Here is a 23,139-nt window from a genome sequence, read left to right on the forward strand (position 1 = left end):
ATATAAAATGTAACTTTTGACACAACGGAGAGAGATAAATATATAAAATAATATAATATAAAAGTGGCCAATTATGGCCGAAATGTGTACAGTATTAATTGTCAATGATCTATGAACTACTGCAATTAATCAGTTAATCAATCAATAAATATGTCAGTCAATAACAAGTAAACAAGTACCACCATTGTTTTTGGTGATGTACTTTTATATAGTGTTGCCTTAATATAATAGGAAAAAGAGGAAAAGGAACTTTCAACGAATCTAGCAAATTTCTTCTCAGTAAGCATCATAACATACTTGAGGTATTAAAATTACAGTAGGTAAGCAAGACGAGGGCAAAAGAATAACAGTTTAAAAATAGAACAAACTTTATTATTTTCACTTTGACATACATATAAAATAGAGATTTTTGGGTAAAATTACAAATGTTACAGTTAAGTTCGAAATCATAGTATTTTAAACGAGCTAATCTAACTAACAGAATAGAATGTTGCATTAAAAAAGGAAAGCTTTATTCTGAATTTTACCTAATAGGCAAACTATTTCTAGTTTGCGGTCCTGAATCAATCCCTGAACTGAACTCAGGATTACGGAGCAGCTTGATCAAGAGGAAATTATTCCTTCAAAAGCAATAAATATTAACAACCAAGTCATACTGTCATCACTTACGGTAGTAAAAGAATGTGATGAATCTCTCTAAACATTTTTATATAATTATAAACACCATATGTTTCCCAACAAGTTCAGAAGAGCATTGGTCCTTCATCTGTTAAAATTCTAGAAAAGAAGATTACAATTCAGAGCAATCAGAGGTTTGCTGCAGACTTCTTTGGAAAAGTGGGTCAAGTAAAAATACAATACGAGAAGCAACAACTGTGCAACATCACTCCTTCTTCATACTGGTACTTGGATCTGTCTGGGCGGGATCGGTCTGGGGACTCCTGGCCCTTGTCTGTAAGATTGAGAAGCAGGTCAGTTTAGTCACGAGAAGTTATACACCAGTGAAATAAATGAGATAGATTATGAAAAGAAAAGGGGTTTTCAAATACAAGTACATTTGAACTAGATTCTTCTACATTTTCTGAAGTAAATGGTGTTTGGCGTGCAAAACGTGCCACCATGAGGGTGCTGTTATGTGGTTGCTAAGATGTTCTAATTGTTGTAGGCAAGTTGCTATGCATTTGCTACGATTTTCTGAGTGATTTGTAGCATATAATTTTTGTTTTGTTTGTTACTGGCCCAAGTCTTTTATGATTTATATGGCTAGATACTGTATGTCTCACCATTAAATGTTTTGGACCCACTTTATATTGTGTCTATAACTCCTGTTAATATAGTTTCTTTAACTTTGTTCTAACATTAACAATTATGATTTGATAAAACATACTGTACATGCATGTTACATTGTACTTAAATGTAAACAAAAACACCAACGTTTTTTTTTTTTTTTGGCAGGTGAAAATTGTTTCAATGCATTTCTGCCACAAATTGAAAAAATAAAATAAAATCACAATTTATCTTTTTTTTTCTTCTTCCCAGAATTCGGAATTTCTTTCTCACTGTTTTTTTCTGATTTTATGTTGGAGCATGACATTAACTCCTCTTCTTGTCAGTACTATTAATAAAGTTGACGCTGTTTAACCATTTGCAATGTTTGATCAACTTCACTGTGCTCTAAAAGCATTGTGTGTAGAATTCAAATAGGTCGGAAACGTGTTGTGGTCGGCAACAAATCACGTCTCTGGACTGGGTGTGCATTGTGGCGATTCAAGTGACACTGACGTGAAACCAGGCTTCATTCACCCCAGTGAAAAGCAGTCTGAATCATTCAACATCCTCTATATAGTTCCGTTCAGTGTGTGAAATAGTGTGTGAACAAGTGACCATTTTCAGACACTGTTTTATCCTCTTATTTATAATCTTGAAAGCATTTAACTGGACAAAAAAAAATCTCATCAGAAACTGAAGTGCATAATTAATGTAATCGAAATCATCCATATTGATGGTATATAAAATTAAAAAAAACAAAACAAGACAAAGCATACAGCTCATTTTTAGGCATACTAGCTTTTAGTTAGGTTAGGTTTAGTTTAATTAGGTTGGGTTTGATTTTTCTAGTGTCATTACCTTAGGTGAGTCACTGAGGTATCCACTACATTTGGTGGCTGAAAGAAAAAAAATAAGTATCATACAGAGTATCAGCAGAAGTTGACTTCCTATTAATCTGTAAAACAATCCTTGAATGAAGTGTTATTTAGGCAGGGTGTTCCATTAGAGTAACTTCATTGCTTTTTCAGGACATAATAGAATTGTGAAAATGAAAGCAAGGCATAATGAATGCATCAATTTCTGGCACATCTCTATATTATCAGCACACACAAAGCTCAGAACAGCTTATTTGTGTCAGTGTATTTGTACCCCTTTTTCTATTGTTAGGGTCAGATTTAAGGTTAGGGTTAATTCAATTAGTTTTTGTTTTTTTTCATCATTCGGAACTTTAATGAATTGTGTGAGTGGTTTGCTGCTTAAACCAGGGTTATTAACATTTAATTAAATGACAAAAACACAAATGTTAAAAGTGAAAACAATATATAAAAAAAAGTTCAATACTATAATAAAAACTACAAAAGAATATCAATGATACTAAAATAACATTGGTTTGAACCTCTGTCATCGACTGTGGGGTTGACACTCTTGTTGTTCTGCCGTTTGCTTCCACATTTGAATGGACATTCGATGGACCGCTTGTTGCATTCGCTGACCTTTCGAAAAATATTAAACAAAATATTCATGTCAGAAGATTCGGCAATCATTTTGAAACATTTTTAAGTTGGTGTTTGTTAACAAACTGTCTCGGGGAATTCACCAGTTGTGCAATATTTCAATTACTGCACAGTCATTCTGTGTGTATATAAATTAGTTAGCAATAATAAAGTTAGCAATGTTTTTTTAGCTCAAACATTTCTCGTTTCTATGCAACTGAGGCTCAGTACAGAATGTGCTTTCTGATGCAATTTCCATGACTTTATTATAGTTCCCACAGAAAGCACTGGTAATTATTAACGTGTACGTTTTCTAGTCATCGCAGGGACAAAGTTTGCTGGTCTAAAAATATTGCTGCTCGCTCTATTTTAGCTATTAATTAGGCACATTTTTGCCACATACCGCACTGTTGGAACTGGAATTTGAGGAATCAGAACACTATTATAAACCGAATCAGAAAAATCAGACTGTCATGTTACATTTACAGTCAACTCAATATTCTGAATATTCTGTTAAATATCGGAATATTGATGCACAAGTAAATCAGCCAGTTTATTAATGAAATAAGCGCTATTAAAACATTAAAGATTGAACAAAAGACACGAATTGCAATATTGAAATGATGACATGAAAAGAAAAAGCATAATGATTGAGTGACCTTGGGCGTTTGGAAGAACGGCACTTTACACAGTGGTTGAAACAGTCTCTTCTGAATATGTAGAGCAAAATAATTATTATGAACACCAAAATTGGCACCACCAGAAGAAAGAAGATCAAGAGTCCATCTCTCAGGGAATAATCTATGAGGAAAGAGTTTCAAAGGGACAAAATAACCGTTAAAATATGGTGGTGTGTGTTTTGTTTATTAAGAGAGTGAGACAGAATGAGTTTGCTCTTACCGATCTGTGCAGGGCCGCTGTCGATACTTCCTCCTCTGCCGCTTCTGTCACAGTTGGGTGGAGCCCAGCCATTGTTACAATGACAATGAAACTTATCATTACACACCTATGAGAAAACCACACCATTGAACGGCAGTTAGGACAGATGAATTGGTAATTTGGTGAAAATGGGTTTCTACATGACCAGTTTTCACAGGGGTTGAGAAATAAGTGGGATAAAGAAGAAATAAGGATTGACCTGCATTGATGAATCAGTCAGATTAACACCAGGGACATGGAAAAAAAGTAGTAAATAACTTACTCCATTACTGCCGCAGTTTCTCTGGGCATCACATTTCTGACTCTGATCCAGAACTGAAGAATTCAAACATGTAAAGTCCAAACACGCCTGAGAGAAGGAAATATAAGACTCAACTGGTTGTTTAAAGGATAAAGATTATAATGAAATGAGAGTATCATTCAAAAACATGTTGGTTCAAGAGTCCATTTCAAATCACAAATCTGTGCTGTGCCTGTTAACTTTCATTCAAAGTCATTTTATTTGCTTAAAATATGACTGAACTGTTCTAATACAGGTAAGATATGAACTTTAAGGCTCCACAATATGCCAACAAAAAAAATGACTTGTTTTCTCCAATCTAACCTTTCCAGGAGTGCAGACTGAGCCAGTTTTGACATAGGCTGGATCTGGCACATCTGGGCCCATGCCGAAGTCCGCATTCATGCAGGTGATTTTGTCTCCGTCAATTTTCACTACGCTCACCGTCGCTCCTGGTGGTGGGTGGTTGCTGTCGAATACACACTGGACTTTTCCACACATAGCATTTCTGTAAAAACGAGGAAGTATAAATTCACTCAGCTCTTAAGATGAACAAAAAAATCTGAGCAACATGTAAAACATTTTACACGAACATATTGCAAACCACGTCTTCCCAATTCAACATTTATTAATAAAAATAACTATATAGTGACTATCAACAATAAAAAGTTCATAAACTCTAAACCTTTCATCAAAACTACCGTTTTTCAATTAGAAGCAAATAACACAAATTTTGAATACAATACAAATTGTCAAAATAAACATAATATGTTTTCTGAAAAATATTGGCTAAAACATAAGACAGTAGCTAAAATGCGTTTTGGTTTATGGTCAATAATATGCTGATATACAATATATAATTTATTTAAAGCAAAATATGAAATTCAAAATGTTGTGGGAACTATTTGAAAACTTAAAGTATACATGCGTGTACTTTGTTTCCTTTTATGGTACAATACCGCTAAAATGCAGCCAGCTGTAGCATAATTAAGTTTAACTAAATCTCAACGCCTTTTTCAGAACTTTTCTCCGTTGGTTTGTAACAGTTAGCCTTGAATCAACCACCCAACTGATCATTTTTAATAATGAAAAACAAACATGCTTTGACTAATGAAAATTAAATGAGGTACTCACTGGACGTCACAAGGTTTCGGTGTAGTCCCAGAGTATCCACAATTCCCAAACGCATTACCAAGAGTATTAACATAGCTAAAGCACTTATCATCTGCTTTAGTTGCCGCTGAATAGCCAGAGATACAGATAAAACAAGCACTGTATACAATTTGAAAAAGCATGTCATTTGAAGGTTAACTGCATTCTGACAGACAGAAAGTGACATAAGATCACCCAGTATAAAAAGATAAAAATCAGATCAATGAGGAGTACCTGAGCCAAAAAGCTGTTTGCACTGGTAGTCAAATGTCTGGCAACGGCCCTCAAAGCAGAAGGCTGCATTATTGGCACACGGGAGACCGTCCATCATGTAGAAATCTGACGGACAGAATGGAGTCGTTCCACCACAGTATTCGGGCAGATCACATGGGTTGACGGACGCTCTGCAGGGTGTGCCGGCCACATTGATCTGCTCACAACAAACCAGTGTTGCACTGTTACAAAGTTCTTACTTTGCTTGTTTTAATAATAAACCTCATTAAAGGTTTGTTAATTCAGTATTTCCATATACAAGATACATTTATCTGAGAAGCAAAACTGGATTAATATTAATGTATAAGGATTTAAAGATATTTGTACTGGACAAGAAGACATTCATAAATGACTAAGAAATAGATTTTTTGCAGTTCAAGTAAATGGACAGTGTATGTGTGTGATGATGGGTCTAACCTGACAGTTTTCACAGCAGCTTCCCGTTGCACAGGCCGAGCCCTTAGTGAGGTTGCATGTAGCGGCATCGCAACACTTATTATTGCACTCCTGCAACACACCAGCAACACTGCATTCAGTACAGCACTACTGAAAACCTCTGGACTGACATACAGCAAATCGATATATCTATATCTCTATATATATCTCTCTCTATATATATATATCTATATATCTATATCTATCTATATCTATATCTATCTATATATCTATCTATATATATATATATATAATTGTTTTTCTAAAAAGATTAAATGGTGTCTATCTTTCCTTTAGGTTTTAAATGACCACAGAACATAAACAGGACAAGTAGTTAGGTCAGATTAAGAAAACAAAATGACAAACAAAACATTTAACATCTTCAAAATGCTGTATTTTTTGCAGGGTCATTTTATTCATCATAATTGAATTGTATCTTGCAATGCATGCTGGGATGATATTGTTAATATTTTTTTCTTCAGTAGAAAAGAAACCATGTCCAAGTAGAGCAAATTATAACCCTTTGTTTATTATGAAAATACTAATACTTATATATATATATATATATATATATGTATATGCACAAGCAGAAATTAAATAGCACATGTTGACTAACTGTCTAAATATGACCAAAGTCTCTTTAAGACAAGTCATGTCACTCGGGCGGCCATCTTTGAAATGCCTCTCGGGCATCCAAGTGCAACTCCTAGCTCTTTGAAAAGATAAAACATCAGATTCTCCAAACTGTTCACTAAGCTTATGAATCAATTTCATATTTGAATTCACCAGATAAATCTGACAACAACGGTGTCATAAATGTTGTTACTTTTGCTCAAATAGCATTATAAAAAGCTTATTTCTCAGGCTAGATCAGCCAGTCCTAAGAGCACGTCTCAGAGCGCTGACTCTTTCTATAGCAACCGGGACGCTTCTAACAGCAGCTGCAGTGACACGCTTAAATAAATAAACTACCGTGTAGCGATTGGCTCTTTCATTCAGAAGGCGGGGCTTCCGGCGATTCAGCGGCCATATCGAACGTTGCATTTTTCCCTATTTAAAACTATACCAGTGACATGTCTTGGGTATTCTATAGTCTTTGCTATGACTGAGCTTATAATACATGCGAAAAATGAAAAAAAGCAAAAAGACAGACATAAAAGGACCTGTGTGTCTACATAGACCACTTCATAAACTCATAGTAACTGGAAAAAAAACATGGGAAATATAAATTTACAACTCATATTATTGCTATGGAAACAAACAACAACAACAAAAAAAAGCACAATTTGAGTTTAAATAGTCAAAGATTCAGTCTTAAAAGAATACTTTTGTGTACTGTTAAAACATACTTGCGGTGTGCCACAGTCACACTCTTCTCCACTCTCTAGAACGCCATTCCCACACCTGGGCACCGTGATGATGTTGTCTTGAGATGGCGGGTTCCTCAAACATGTCCCTCCACCTCTCTGAATCAAACTCTCGAAGTTCTTCTCACTGCAGCTACTGAATTTAGTCCCTCCTCTGTGTTCACACCCAAATACAAAATCCCACATGTCAAAAACAGCGGGACAGGTTTTGTACAAGCCTCCTGTTTTTTTTTTCTGATCGAGGTCAACATGAAATGCTCTACACCCATTTTACTTTCATTATCAGATGTATTTCCAACATATATTCATCTGCGGTGAACTGTGCACAATAAGACCAGAAATGAGTAACTAGAAAGTCTCAAACAAATTATATTTCATGTTGAGTTATCACTATCACATTCAAATTTTATTTACATGATTTGTAAAAGTCATTAATTTTAACACAATTTTAACTATTTTCTTTATATTATTATATGTGATTATTTTACATTATTATAATATATTAAATAGAAAATAATTTGAATGTTTAGTATATGTTAAATTATTTAATTTTTATTACAAATATTATGTTATTTGTTATATTGTTCAGTACTATTCATTATTAATTGGGAAACCAACACCAAAACAATTAAAAGATAAATGTGTAATTGCAAAAATAAATCAGAAAAGTATTTTGCATATTAACGATGGCCATTAGGTATTTATTTATAATGCCTTTTAACAAATGTTGCCGTTTAACAAATTTTAAAACTTAGAGAATTTCACTCAATAAATACATACATAAAAATTACATTTTGTCGGTATGTCATTCTAAAGCTGTATGACTTATTTATTCATTCCGTGGGACACGAAAGAAAAAAAAACATACAGGAACAACGTGAGGGTGAGCAAATGTTGACAATTTCCTTTTTTCCCCATGTTAAGTTCTGTTTTTATGTTTTAGATTCTGTTCACAATAGTTGCACTAATGAGGGATATAATGAAACCACAGCAGCCACTAACCCAGCAGTAGGTGCCATGATGCAGCTCCCATCACACTCACAGCCAGTGATGTCATGACCCATGCCCAGGTTATGGCCCAGCTCATGAGCAATCACCGTAGAGAAAGACTGCAGATTGTTGTTACTAAACTGTGATGATATAATAGTGAAAAGAAAGGAGAACATGACATTTGAGTTCATTTCCTGCATCTATTATATGCACTGAAATATATTTGCAGCAAGTATATGAAAGCACAGACAATTAAAACAATAAAAATAAATAGATATAGGTTTGCTTTGGTAACATTTGAATTAATTGTTGCTTCCTTCAGGCAGCCAGTTCGCAAACACACCTTTCCGTCAATAAAACATGCAGGTTTTAGATTACTGTCTTCAGAAAACATTCAGCCCTGAAGGCTTCAGAATACTTAAGAGCATTCTAATATAATCATGTTTTTTTTTTTGGATTACTGATGCATTAAAATTGTTCTAACCACATTGATTCCTCCACCGCTGCTCACAGAGCACACAGTCCCTACGAAGGCCATACCGAGCACACCTCCAGGGTACGATCCGGGTCGGCCTCTTTAAGAAACAGAGACACAGATCATGTTACTCAGAACATACACAGGTCTGATACCAATGACATCTGGTGTCATCTCTGAAGAGCAGGACAAAATACATTTAAATAGTAGAGACTACATTCTCAAACCGTAAATGTAATTTGGAGATTTCGGTAAGTGAGGATTTTTGAAAAATGCCCGTTCACATCAAAAAGATAACTATGAAGGTAAAGATCAAAATATGAAGAGATAAAGGAAAATCATTCTAATTTTAAAAGAAAAGCACCCAAAACTATAACAATAATGGCACTTTGGAATATGTTGACAGCCAATCAAAATGCTGGCTTATGCATTTAAAGTGGCAAATGACTTAACTGCAACACACACTTATAATAAACAGAATGTTATCATTGTTGGTGTGGTCTCTAATATACAGTAAGTAGACAGTCAAAAGGCCCTTTTTACCGCCGCGGCATTTGCAGTAAAGTGCATTTGCAACTTTTGACCGCTGATTGGCGCTTTAACCACAAGTTATCAAACAAGCACATCAAAGCACATTTTCGCAAATAGAAATCAGTTTTGCCTCGCTGATGTGTTACATTTGACTGCTTGAGTCACGGAAAATGAAAGAAAAACACTATAGTTTTAATATTTAATATTCACAGATGAAAGTTTGGTATTTATGAAGTTTAGTGTGCATTTCTTAGTGTTGCTCTTCTTAGAACGAATTCAAGCAGGATAAATGTCAAGCCTGTGCCTGAGTCTGTGCTTATATTTTCCAAGCTACATGGTATTAAACCATATTTTAGATTTGACACATTTAAAAGGTGTGCAGTATTATTTATATAATTCAATTATATTCGTTATATTATTCAAAAGAAATTGTTGTTTACTTTGTGGTTTACTTTACATCGGAGCATTAAAACTGGTAGCCTATTTTAGGGGGGTAGGCTACATGAATTAATATGCAAAACGTCAATATTTTCATATATTATGCCTATATTTAAATTTATATTTTAAATATAAATATATTTTTTCCTTTAATAAAACAACATGCATTTTTGTTATTCGTTACCTGTCCTTTATTTTGTCTATACCTGTATATAATTTCGTTCCCATTATTTAGGTCTAATTTGCCTAAAACAAGAAACAAATAAAATTAAACCTGCACGATTAAATCTTTGAAACTCTAAAGAATGGACGGATTAATAAAACGTCCTCACGATTAAACTCAAGTTCTCTCATTATAATCAACAAAATTCACACGATGCAAAAAAGAGCTTTAGTAACTGACAACTTAAGTGATTTTAAAGGGAGCCTTCTTTACTTGATTTTAAAGTTGGGCAATGGCATATGGCCTAAAAAAAAAAAATCCCAGATTTTTTAGAAAAAAAATCTGATTCATGATTTAAACCGATTTTTAAATCAATATTCAAATGACGAAGAAATTTTACAAAATAAGTTTTAATATAGTTCTTTATTCATTTACTAGTCAAATTTATAACTGCAACAAGATAATAAAAAAACAGTAATGTTATTACCTTAATACTGGAAAGACCTTTATTTTTATTTATTTATTTAATACTAGCCCATCATGCATCTAACCATCCACTCAGCATTAAGAGCTGTTAAGATTAAAACTGGCAGCTCAACAGTGAGTCAGTGTCATGGACGGAGGACCTGTTAATATATTTTCTAGTCTATATTTCCATCTCGTTATGCTGCTGGTTTAGGTTTTTTTTTTTTTTTCTTATTGAACTTATTTGTAAATAGAGCAGACACTTTCTGTGTGTGTACACCAGACACGAGTGTTTTCATCCGTGCCCCACAGCGAAAAGTGTGTCTAAACTTGATGACATCACACTATAGTGTCAAATCATCTGAACGCAGTGTCAGAACATTTTGTCATAAACCGAACGAGCATCAGTTCACTGATGGGGATCGTATCCAGTGTATCCATCACTGGGTTCTGTTGTCTTTTGTTGGATCGCTCCATTTGTGTCCGGTGTAGACCTGGCGTGCGTTTTTTATTGTTTTATTTTACAGCCCTGCTTGTTAGAATGTTTTTATTAAATATCTGTATTGACTGCATGGTCATATTATCGAATTATTTACTGCCATGCGACCTACAAAAGTAAAGCTTCGCGAGTCGATCAACGAGCATTGCTGCAGGTTGATTTTTGGCGGATGTGCTGTGCTTGTGTTCCCACGGTCGTCTTCATTTCTTCAGGTGAAACATCTCTCTCACTCGCAGCAGAGTCTGTGAGCAGCAACAACTTCCCCTCCGCGCGCACTGATACCAGAAACACGCTCCGCCTTCACTCCATGGATAAAGTATTTCAGTATGTTTGAAATGTTATGTTCATAACGTAGCATATAAAATAATAATAATAAAAATTTTATTAGAGTTTCAAAGTGGCTTATGCTATTTTGTGTAAACTTTTTTCCCTATATCACATGCCAAACTAATAACATTGTAAGCATTAAATCTTTAATTGCTGCTTTCTGCTGTGAAAATTTTGTTTGTGATGAAAATAACAGTACATTTTTATCAGTTATTTTATCTAAACAGATCGATTAATTTCTTCAAGATTTCAAAATCAGATAGCATGCTGATAATGTAGTAGCACTGTAAGATTACATTTGTTTGATTGCATTATTGCGAAAGCGGTTGCGTGTGAATCTGTTTAAATCATGCTTTAACCCGAAAATAATCAGTAAAAGAAACAGACAAACTCTTAACATCCCGCTCGACTCTTGCAGTCACTGTAACCTTCTGATCAAGCTATAGCTAAATATGTTTAACATTAATTCTCGCTGAATATGCAGTTATATTATGGGCTGTTGGCATGAATTGTACTCGTGATGGAGCGCTCTTGGAGCGAGTGAAAACCACGACGCTCATATTCAAGTGTTTGTGCAATAATTATTAATGTGCATTAATGACAGGGAGGCGCAGTCTCATCACTTAAATTTTTTCTTGATAATGAATTTATAATTTTTTAATTAACATAATATCGTGGTGTCTCACATATATTAAAAATATATCTACAGAAAGCATGAAATGTTTTTTAAACTAAAAAGAATTGTGTAATCTGTGAATGTTGCATTTCTCTCGTCGGAGAGAGCCAGCACTGTGAATTTCATCTTGCAGCTGACAAGAAAACATTTGTTTATTAATAAATAATTAAAATTTCTAATTTTTTACAATTATTAGGCTACTTCTGCATGTGCTTTGTTGCAAACTTAATGCATGTGCTTGAGCGTGGAATATATTAAGATTCTATTATGTAAATTTAATATAAACCTCTGATTAGTTGAATATAACAAACGGACGTCTAGATCTACAAAAATCTTACGTGGGGACAGACCATTTTTTAGTCTATAACCAAAACAACAGTCCTATATAAACCAGTTCAGCAAGTGAAAGCCTCATAAGACACTGTCCATATGAAAGAGCAATTCACACCTTTATCTCGACCCCCAGAAGTCATATATAACTACCCCCAAAAACCCAACACCCTCCAGCTGAACTGAATTCGGTCTGTTTTTTGGCTGTGAAGACTGGGCTGAAACATGCCTGCACTCAGCAGTACTACTCTTTGTATTCATTATTTTCTCGCAGCCCATATTATTATTTTCACAAGACCATAATGATAATAACAAATCATCAATTAATAATTAATCATTATTTTATGAAAATCATTGTTATTTGTGATCGTGGGTGTTTGCGGAAGGCTTTAAGACCAAGCGGAATCCTCTGTTCCCGCCTCACAGCGTGCGGGACTCGCGCTCAGTGAAGCAGCTTCACTGTCTGCGTTTTGACTTTACTGAATCAGATTGAGGCGAATACAACTTATTGATCATGAGACCAACATTTAGCAAGCAGGAAAACATTTATTCTAACGGAAGGAAGATGTATTTCATTGAGCTAATGCTGTTAAATATATATATATATATATATATATATAGAGAGAGAGAGAAACTAGTCTAGGGCTATTCTTAAACTTGGAGCTCATTATATTGAAGTAAAAATCCAAACACCAGAAACGTTATGCATTTTATTAATAATGAAATGTTATGAAAAGTATGCATTTTATTTATTCACATGCTGTACGGTTGAAATAATATTTTAGTTCACAACTTTAAGTTCCGTTGTTTAAAAAAAATGCTTTATTGGCTAATGTTTCATAAACCAGTTGTTATATGCTCTAAAATCCATGCCATTCGTAATTTCACAGTATTTTCACCTAAATCACTAACCTTTAAAGTCACAATTCTATAATGGTCAAAATTACTACCAATGGTATTTTATAATGACATTTTTATATTTTTTTATTTTATTTTTATGAATAATTGTAGCCTACATAAGGGATGATCTGAATATTTGTTTTGCTTCACCTATTTATTTTGTCCATTATTTTCTTAAAGAATAAACACATATTTTTTACAGGAATAAACATGATAACATTATTAATTAATAAAAATAATTTAAGCAATTAAAAACTTTTTAAACTTGAATTTATACTATTTATACTATTAAACTAACTTTAAATTCTCAAGGAGTTTATAAGTAAAAAATGGTAAAAATGTCACAGTGAATGTTAAATAGCCTAAATGAACTTGTGTTAACAATATAATTAGAACTAACAATATAATTCGATTTTTTTTAAATGAGCAATTCCTGTATAAAATGGGACAGCAACCTTTATATCAAACATTTTTAAATCATCCACAGCTGAGCATCGCGAGAGGCTGATCTGCGCCAGAGCGCGTGAAGTGAATGTGATGAACGAAGTCATTTTCAGATGCAATGAAAAAAAAAAAAACCTGGATAGCCTAGATTAGGCCCAGGCTCTGGTTTTGAAGTATAAAATAATTAGAATTACTGTTAACCCAGAGTAACAAATTTTAACGGATTAATCGCCCATTTTCATTTGCTGGATGTTTTCTTTATTTTTTTATTTTTTAAACACGCTAAACAATAAATTAAGTTTGTCAGAGGAAAAAAAGATATGAGTCGTGTATAGGTTTCATTTTAACGGATTAATCACCTAAACACGCAAAAAAAAAAAATCAGTTTGCGAGAGGAAAAAATATAAGTCAGGTATAAGTTGCATTATATTACATTTAGAAATAATAACGGCTGGCCTAATAATGTTATAATGTACCAACAGGATATTTTTAGTTCCCTTCACTTTACAAAAAAATCCTTTAAATTTAACAAATTTATCAGAACAAAACAAGAATTAAAAATATATAATTCTAATGGATAAATATAAATGCAGTTTATAATAATATAGGCTTAGTAATAAAAAAATAAAAATTTAAAGCTAAGCATAAGGTAAGGTTGGGCCTTCTCATTCGGGAGAAATCCAAATGTTTCCATATTCGTGATGTTGCCTATTTGAAGCTTAACAATTATTCATGAGGTAAATAGGCTGTGTAGTTCACACGTGTTTCAGTATCGATGGAAAAAAATCATAATTAACAATATGTCAAAGGGCTAACGCTGAATGTCTGGTGAATGACTGTTGTTTCCAGTGAATATGTGCGCGAGGCACCAGCGCGATCAAACAGCTGAAACAAATAATACTTAATTCACACATAAGGCATAATTCAAAAATGCAAAGTGTTGGTAGTTTGAAAAATCAAGCATAATAACAGATTTAATACTAATTATTGCTAAATGCTGGACCGTTCGCATTTCGCTCTGCATATGAAACCTGAAGATTTTTTTTAAACTAAGAATGAGACGAAATGAAAATGAAATGAAAAAATTTAGCATATATATATATATTTATTTATTTACAGTTTAATAAAAATAGCATGCACATGATCCTTTGTGTAAAGGTCTGTAGCCTAAGACTATCCTACATTTTGAAATTAACAAATTGTATATTTTTTAATGTTTTTTTTAAATGTTAGAATGTTATATCATAATGTTATTGTTGTTTTACTTTCTTCTTTTATCTCAATCTACAATTACATTCATTTCGCATACCGTCCCTTTGCACCACCTGGCGGTAGTTTCGCGAATGATTTTAACACGCGACTGAATTACAGTTACCGCGACGGCGGTAATGCCCAATTAGGCTGGCCACCTACTGTAGCTATGGTTATAGTTAATGTCTTTGGTTTAAGCAGCCCTTAAGAGTTTATATTAATTTTATATTCATCTAAAAACAAACATTCCCCTAAATTTTTCTAGAAATTATTTTTAACATTGATCAAGTCATTTCTGTGCCACTAATGAAACTAAACAGAATTGCAATCTCTTTAACCTGTAATGATTCTGCTTTTGTTTTGTCATTTAGACTTTAAGATCCTTGCTTTTAGATTTCCCTTTGTGATTCCCTGATTATTCTCACCCTTTCTGCATCAAAAAATCACATACTCCGAGTAGGTGCTTCCTTTGAACTGGTGAAGTACTTGCAAAGAAAGTACTTCAATTACTTATTCCAGTATGGCAAAACAAATATGTTCTATTGTTCTATTGTGTGTAGTATAAATGTAATCTGGACATACAACATTCATCATGTTGTCGTTGTCATGTGATCTACCAGCTCTCCTCTGACCTTGTGTGATAGTAAGTGTCATTAGGATGCACAATGCAGTAGAGCTGCTGGATTCAGGTATTGGTTAGTTTAAAACAATCAGGGATTCACAAAAGGGCAAATTTTGCATCTAAAAACCCCCCCAGAAATTTCGACAGATGCATATTCAACAAGGTCAGGCACAAAAATAAAAGTTCCAACACCTTTACACTGATAATTTTTCACCGTCTGATTTTTTTTATGCCAAAGGAGGGTTTGTGTTGCTGCCAGCTATTAGTAAATCTGTCCCTTAATGACAAAAGAACACAAACAACATAACTGGGCTGTACATTACCACACTGGCCCAACCAATGGTGTGAGTATTAAGAGGGATTTCTTTTAAGCTAACTAATGGTTTCAGGAAACAAGTGTAAAAAAAAAAAAAACTTGTCAAGTCACCTTTATTTATATAGTGCTTTAGACAAAATACATTGCGTGAAAGCAACTGAAAAACATTCATTTGGAAAACAGTGTGTCAATAATGCAAAATGAGTCAAAGGCAGTTCATCATTGAATTCAGTGATGTCATCTCTGTTCAGTTTAAATAGTGCATTCATTTGCAATCAAGTCAACGATATCGCTGTAAATGAAATGACCCCAACTAAGCAAGCCAGAGGCGACAGCGGCAAGGAACCAAAACTCCATCAGTGACAGAATGGAGAAAAAAAATGTGATTGAGTACTTACACAATAAGCTGCCCCGCGTCATGCCTAAGTTGAGGTAACAGATCTGTCTTTCTCCACTGCACAAACTTGCCCAACACTTCCCCAGCATTGCCTTCCACACTGAAGGGGTTCTCTTTTTCAAAAATCGTCAAGCCAATCAGCGCTATCCGGATATTCAGCTGTTTGTAGTACTGGGGTGCACACAAAAACAGCCACAAATATTTACAGTAATTGCATCACTCTATAAATATCAGTCACAATAAGAACTACCCTGATTCTGGTTAGGGTTGGGCTCATCTTAACAATAACCTTATCTGTAGCTATTATTCTTACCGTAGCCAGCAAGTTAGCCAACTGGACCATCTCGTTACGCACGGCAGTTTTATCTTGGTTCTTAAAGACGAACTGAGAAACAAATAAACAAACCTTTCAGAACTACACGATGAAAAAACTACTCCTAAAACACAGACTTCTAATGGCTTAAACTCACCCTTTGGTAGTCCACTACTAATGCCAACTCCACATATTTGGTCTGAGGTAAGTTTCGTTTTTTCTGTGGATTCAGTATATTAAATGAAATGTTGAGTGTGTTTTTGCAACATAATTGATAAGACAACAAGACATATTTTCAAACCCGTAAAAACATAGACATGTCAGCGGAATGGGAGTGGTCCTCGCTGGAAGACGTTTCATTGGCCAGTCCACAAACAAATGGCTCTGACAGACTGTCCTTCAACAGGAAGAGGAGGTGCTCATTGGCTTTGGAGTGCAAGATGGGTTCCAGCCCATAGCTATCATTACCAAAGAAAATGATCCCCCTGAAACACAGTGTACAATGGCACACCAAGTTACAACCTACTATTGACCCAAAAAACATTACCAGCTAACAGTACAAATGCTGTAACACGTTGATATTGTATATACTGTAGCTTTGCTATTCTTATGAAAAGTGATATATTCAGCATCAACAGATTTTGTTAGTGTTCGAGTTGGTGATACAAATTTGCTGCATTCAACAACAGAAAGCAGCTGAAACTGACTTCTGTGCGAGATGTGCTTCTTACTTCACTATACTACTGGCAATGTGTACTGTCTCTCGTAATAGCATGCACATAAATGGAAGTCAATGGAATGAAAAATGACTGTACCTTTAGTACAAACAGTATATAGCCACTACTGAAAACTGTTGTTTTGACTTTAAAATTGCATACATCTTTTTACACTTACATTATTCACATTAACACTAAAAACTGCTTTTTTGACTATATCAAATCCTTTACACATCATCCACTGCATTACCAGTATGTGTGTTAAAAATGTTCACAGATTTTTCACAAACTAAAATGTTCTCACTGGTTTACACACTGTTGAAGTACAATTTCTGTCAGTTATTTATTAAGATTGTTTTATATCTAAACACTGAAACACTTTTTTAAAAAAAAATAGATCAGATAAACATTGAAATAAATTAAAGGAAAAATGTCATGTTCAATTCTGATTATTTCTTATCATACAACATTGATTGAACAAACAGATATTAAGTACGATATATTCACTTTTCACAAAACAAAACGGTTAATACTTAACAGTTTAGGTGCAAGCTGTCTTTCACAATTCTAAATAACGTCCTAGCAAAATAAAGACTAGTGTTAATGTTTTAGGAAAGCTCTAGTGGTGGAAATTATGATATAACGTTCATTTTCAGTTCATTCACCAAAATGATTTGTTCAGAATCGTTCACTGATTCGTTGAGTGATCATTTCTTCGTATTACACAAAATATGCCAGCAGGTGTCAAAAAAAGAGTGTATTATGTCTTTAGTCAACAAACGTATTCACTTGTTACAAAAACTGATCTGACTTTATTCAAATGTGTGTATAATCGCATTCAATATATAAAGTCTAATTAAGTCATTTAGATGAACAAAGCACAAGGTTTTCTTTCCTAATTAGCATTTTAATTGTTTGGTCAGACAGTTTGTATATTATATATTCACAATCATAAATCGGGGATTAAACGTGGAGTTGCTAAATATCAAAACAAGCGTATGTGCACAGTACCTATAACTGCGCTTTGCATTTTCCGAGATTGACATGCTAAATGGCAGACTAACCCGGTTTACTCTCATTCATTTCGTTCACGAACAAGATAAGCTATGTACCAGTTCATTTCATTCACGAACGACATGTATCCGTTCATTCAGCTCGTTCACGAATGACGTGTATCAGTTCAGTCATTTCATTCACGAACGAGATGTACTAAATCATTCAACTCGTGCACGAACGACATGGGTACCAGTTCAGTCATTTTGTTCACGAATGATAAGATCTCTAGATCTAGTTCAGACTCATATGAAACTCGTTCATTGAAGGGCGTATTCCTTTACTACATTCAACAAATCACATACTCCGTCACATCTCATACTCGAAGGCTATTGGCTCAAGGTTGAGTAATTCTTTGACAGGATGAAATCCATAGACAGTAAAAGACATGGACACAACGACCCCATTGGAACTCAATTGAGACAAGTGAAGCCCATTTTTAGCGATTTTTAGCACTTCCGTTTCTGACGCGCAGACTCAAACTAAGCTTGATGACGTCAGCAACCTGTCTGACAGATGTAAATCTTCTAGTAGCTGTGCGTGCAAACTGCCATTGTTAATCTTGCAGAGACGGCGAGCTTGAGCAGGGAGTTCTTTGGCGTGAGTGAGCAGGAGTAAGTATTCTGATTAATTATTTTATATAGTGTTTTAAAATGTAACGCCAGGGCTTGTATCTATGGGCTTCTCTCTTGACGTCTCCCTGATTGCCTGCGAGCTTCTCCTCCTGTCTATACGGTAATTTCTCTACTGTGTGACAGAGAGTTGAGTGGTTATGATGCAATCGTTAGCCTATTTTTACAAAGTTTCTACGGGGCCATAATGTAACATAGAAGGTAATGGAGCCCTTTATACATTGTCATGTATCTTTAGAAATAAAGTCAAAGTGACACCAAAATGAATGGGAGTCAATGGGATGCTAACGCAAGTGGCGGCACGCAGCCGACTTCAACTTCCTGTCGACTTCCTTCCCGCCTGATGAAATCGGATGAAATGGTTGTTACCCGGTTCATTGAGCTGCGCATGCGCTGCTTATAGCGCCGCACTGCTGTGAAGGGAGAAACTTCAGTGAACGAGAAATATGAGTCAGTGGATTACGTGAACGAGAACGATTCGTTCACCTAAAAGATTTGTTCAAAAAGAACGATTCGTTCACGAATGACACATCACTAGAAAGCTCAGATTTTAGGTTATACAGAAGAACCAACACAAAACACAACGATCTGTTTGCATTCTAGAGACAGCTAGATGTATCAAAAAACAAACCAATCACCAATCAGTATGCAAATAAATTTAATAGGATAAACCAACAGCAATTATATACAAAATAAAATATATTTCAACTGAGCCTGCAAATTAAAGGGGTCATGTGATGTTGCTAAAAATAACATTATTTTGTGTATTTGGTTTAATGCAATGCATTTATGTGGTTTAAGGTTAAAAAAATACATTTTCCACATACTGTACATTATTGTTGCTCCTCTATACCCCACCTTCTGAAATGCATTGTTTTTTAAAGCGAGGTGTACACTGATTGGCCAGCTATCCAGTGCATTGTGATTGGCCGAATACCTCAAGTGTGTAACGGAAATGTTATGCCCCTTAACATACGTTGATGCCGTCTCCCAGCAGAACGAGACAAAACCAATATAACCAATTACAAACAAGCCAGTGGGGACATAATTACTTATCTTTTTATGCATTGCGTATCACGCTGCGTAAACATAACACCATGTCTGCAATTTGTGATCTGAGAAACGACAAACAAGCCCTACTCTATACTAGTCAAAACTCTCGTTTGAATCATCAGTGGCAAATTCTTTAAATATGTAAACGTACTTACTACTGTGAGTCAGAAGCGCCAGACTGTCCTTGCAAATATGGAACTGCCCCACTTTATAGAAAGAGCCTTTGTGCCACAGAAGCATTGTAGGCTACTGGTTCAGGAAACAGTCCTCGTCCTCTGTAAAATGTGCTGCACACATCTGAATATTTGGTTTGAACTGTTCTAGAACAGTGCTGTAAATACAACTTAACCACTGATTTCTATTTGGTCCTCTTTTGGAAGGCCAAACAAAGTAGTTATACTTTCACAACGAAACACGGCGTCTCCACAACATGGCGGCGGCAACGATACTACAGCAAGAATAAAAGTTATGCCTTCTTTCTTTGCGTGAACATTTGGGCGGCGGTAGGCAAATCAACCAAAAGCGTGTTAGAACGCGCCGTTTTAATGGGGCGTGGTTGACTCTTAACTTTAATAAAGAATATCTCTTTGGATTTGAGACTTCAGTCTTTACAGCTTTACAGATCTTCTTTACACACCAAAAGCTCCAAACACACCAAAGAAAAAGGAAGAATTTTAATCGCATCATATGACCCCTTTAAAGCAGAATAATTTTTGGATGCTCAAAAATACTTCCTAATTTTTATTTCATTTGCAAATGTGAAAATTGTGGAGAAGAAAAACAAGAGGAATTTTAATACAGAGAAGTTGCAACTGTAATAACTTTCATTAATTCATGCCCGGTCCACACGGACACAGGTATTTTTATAACCGTGACTTTTTTTACGCGGTTTGGCCTTTCGTCCACATGAAAACGCAGTTTCAGGGCACCGAAACCAAACATTTTTGAAAACTACGGCCAGGGTGAGCATTTTCAGAAACGCCGGTTGCAGTGTTGTCGTGTGGACAGTATAACCGGGGTTTTTGCCTTGCGACGTCAGAGTGTGCGCCGTTATCCGCTGTGTTTGACGTCAGATTGTGCGCTGCTGACTGCTTGGCCAAGGTGACTTTACGATTTGGGTTATATCGCCGCCTGCTGGTGTGGCATGCTCTTGACAGCGCTTGATAGCATGTTTTTCCGTTTTCATGTGGACGGGATTTTTTTTTTAAACGCAGGAGGAAAAACTCCGGTTATAAAAATACCCATGTCCGTGTGGACTAGGCCTCAGTGTAAAAAAAAAAAAAATACATGGCACCCAGCTAACAAGAAAGACTGCATTTTAGTCACTGAAAGTGTAAGTAACATGCTTACCTGAGACCTTCACAGGTGCTCAGAGCTACGAGAGAGTCTTCATAACCCTCCACATGTCCTTGATAGTAACAATTTTCCTAAACAAAACCACCAGCATTAGTACAGCTTATGTCAAGATTAATGTGTTGGTTAATAGTTTACATAAAAATACCAAATAATATATGAAGTATTTAACATATGATACCATTTACTCATTCCAAAACATGTAAAGTATGTGGTGGACAGGATTAATTTTACGGTTTACAACTCAAATAAATCAGAAAAAAAAAAACAACACAAATTCTCACCAGTGTTTCTGGGTGTGCTTTCCCTTTCCCCAGTAGTACATCATGAGACAACACAACAAAGTTCTTCGATAAAAAATGTCTGGGGAATAAGAAACCAAATTACAATTTTAAATCATTAAACAAGACTAATACTTTCAGGCAAACTCCTTCTAAAGTTCTTACGTGTTCTTTGTCAGATGCAGTACACGTTCATGACTGTCAATCCTGACAGAGTATGTAATGCTATCAGCATGTCTATCCTGAAATCAAACACATAATTTTCAAATATGGAGAAATCAACATTTTAACTCAAAGTACTTCCTGAACTGTTGATAGTGCTTTATACCTGTGCAGGTGTGTGTGAGGGGTCTGCATGCCTCCTCCAGCGCTCATGAACCAGCTGAGGTTTGACCACATCATACTTCTTCAAATATGAAGTCTGGTCTTTGGTCTGGACTATGAAAGCATTTACCAAAAGAAACAAATAAATACAACTAAAAGAATGTGTGAATAACTAATTAAGTTTAATCATTTGCAGGAACGAGTTTTGTTCAAATTAAGTATATTTGTATCTCTTCTATATCTATGTTAATCGATATGCATATAGATATCTACGTTTATCTATGTTTATATACCGTATATAAACTACAGCTGAGTCTTTACTCATTTTCAAGAAACATCTAAAGACTCATCTTTTTCGCCTGCACTTAACCAACTAATACTAGCACTTTTCTTTTTCTTGTCTTTTTTATTAAAAAGTGTTTTCCTTGTATGATTGACACAACCCAGTACGTTAGAGGCGTTTACAATAATTTTGTGGTTTGTTGTGGGTGAAACACGACGATTCCTTATGTCTTCCTCCACTTCGTGTAAATAATGTCATGTCTATGAAAATATCAAACATAAATGAGTGGATTTGTCTTACCTGCGAAAATCTCGACGTTTGGGATAATGAGGATGAAGAAGAAAAAGTGTCGCGTCATGATGTTTCTCAGGACTGACGCTTGGTCTCAGGTGAGGTGAACTTGAGCGAGGGGCGTGCACGAGCAGTCAGACAGGTGGAACGACATTCTCTGCATGGCCCGCATGACTGTTCGTTCACAAAAATTTATAGATTTTAGATTTATAGATAAACTGGGCTGTACTGATAAACGTATCGGCTTATTTATTCCATAAGCAGTTCATAAAGTATGTAAGTATGAGTGCGAAATAAAATAAATAAAAATAAATTAATTAATGGATGAATACATAAATAAATGTATACATTGTACATGTGATCTATAGTATCTTATTAAGTCTAGCGAGAAACGGTACTGTATTACTGTTGTTTTTTTAAATGTTGAAAGAAGGCATAACTTTTAAACGGGTTGCAGCTGATAGTGTGTTCACGATGACACAAACCCTCCAGGGGGCGCTCGAGGTTCATACTGAGCCGCATGAAAAGCATTCACATTAATATTGTATTGCCCAACCCTGTTCCTGGAAATCTACCTTCCTACCTTTCCAACCCTGATCAAAAACACACCTGTCTGTAATTATCAGGACCTCCTTCAGTTCAGATCCTAATTAGTTGGTTCAGTTGTGTTTGAGCTGATCTCTAGGAAGGTAGATCTCTAGGAACAGGGTTGGGCACCCCCTCCTATTGTCATGAATAAATTCAATACTGTAGTGATGGGGAACCGAGGCTTTCATCAAATTGTGCCGTAAAACTGTTCATCACTAGA

General features: G+C 35.1%; 1 protein-coding gene across 1 annotated transcript; it reads right to left on the reverse strand.

Annotated features, from left to right (window-relative positions):
* Nucleotides 1-344: 344 nt before the first annotated feature.
* Nucleotides 345-22,515, reverse strand: zgc:174164 (uncharacterized protein LOC570656 homolog). Its single transcript, XM_059530602.1, has 22 exons — nt 22,341-22,515; nt 21,762-21,871; nt 21,599-21,675; nt 21,437-21,515; nt 21,150-21,226; nt 16,647-16,830; nt 16,503-16,565; nt 16,346-16,417; nt 16,034-16,203; nt 8,683-8,773; nt 8,211-8,338; nt 7,191-7,362; nt 5,824-5,913; nt 5,368-5,563; nt 5,116-5,221; nt 4,306-4,489; nt 3,964-4,050; nt 3,663-3,768; nt 3,422-3,563; nt 2,666-2,762; nt 2,128-2,165; nt 345-952 (listed from the first exon to the last, which is right to left on the reverse strand). Exons 1-22 carry the CDS (start codon nt 22,396-22,398, stop codon nt 895-897), a joined length of 2,385 nt encoding a protein of 794 aa, XP_059386585.1. The 5' UTR covers nt 22,399-22,515; the 3' UTR covers nt 345-894.
* Nucleotides 22,516-23,139: the final 624 nt, after the last annotated feature.

Source organism: Carassius carassius, chromosome 39 (assembly GCF_963082965.1).
Source record: "Carassius carassius chromosome 39, fCarCar2.1, whole genome shotgun sequence".
NCBI classification, from domain to species: Eukaryota; Metazoa; Chordata; class Actinopteri; order Cypriniformes; family Cyprinidae; genus Carassius; species Carassius carassius.

Bases quoted from the DNA above. Each gene is read 5' to 3' on its own strand.
- zgc:174164 (XM_059530602.1), bottom strand. From the start codon at position 22,398: ATGACGCGACACTTTTTCTTCTTCATCCTCATTATCCCAAACGTCGAG. The intron at 16,204-16,345 runs GTAAGAATAATA...TGTGCACCCCAG, and splicing joins TGGCTAACTTGCTGGCTACG to TACTACAAACAGCTGAATAT. The intron at 2,763-3,421 runs GTCACTCAATCA...ATTTTTCGAAAG, and splicing joins CGTTCTTCCAAACGCCCAAG to GTCAGCGAATGCAACAAGCG.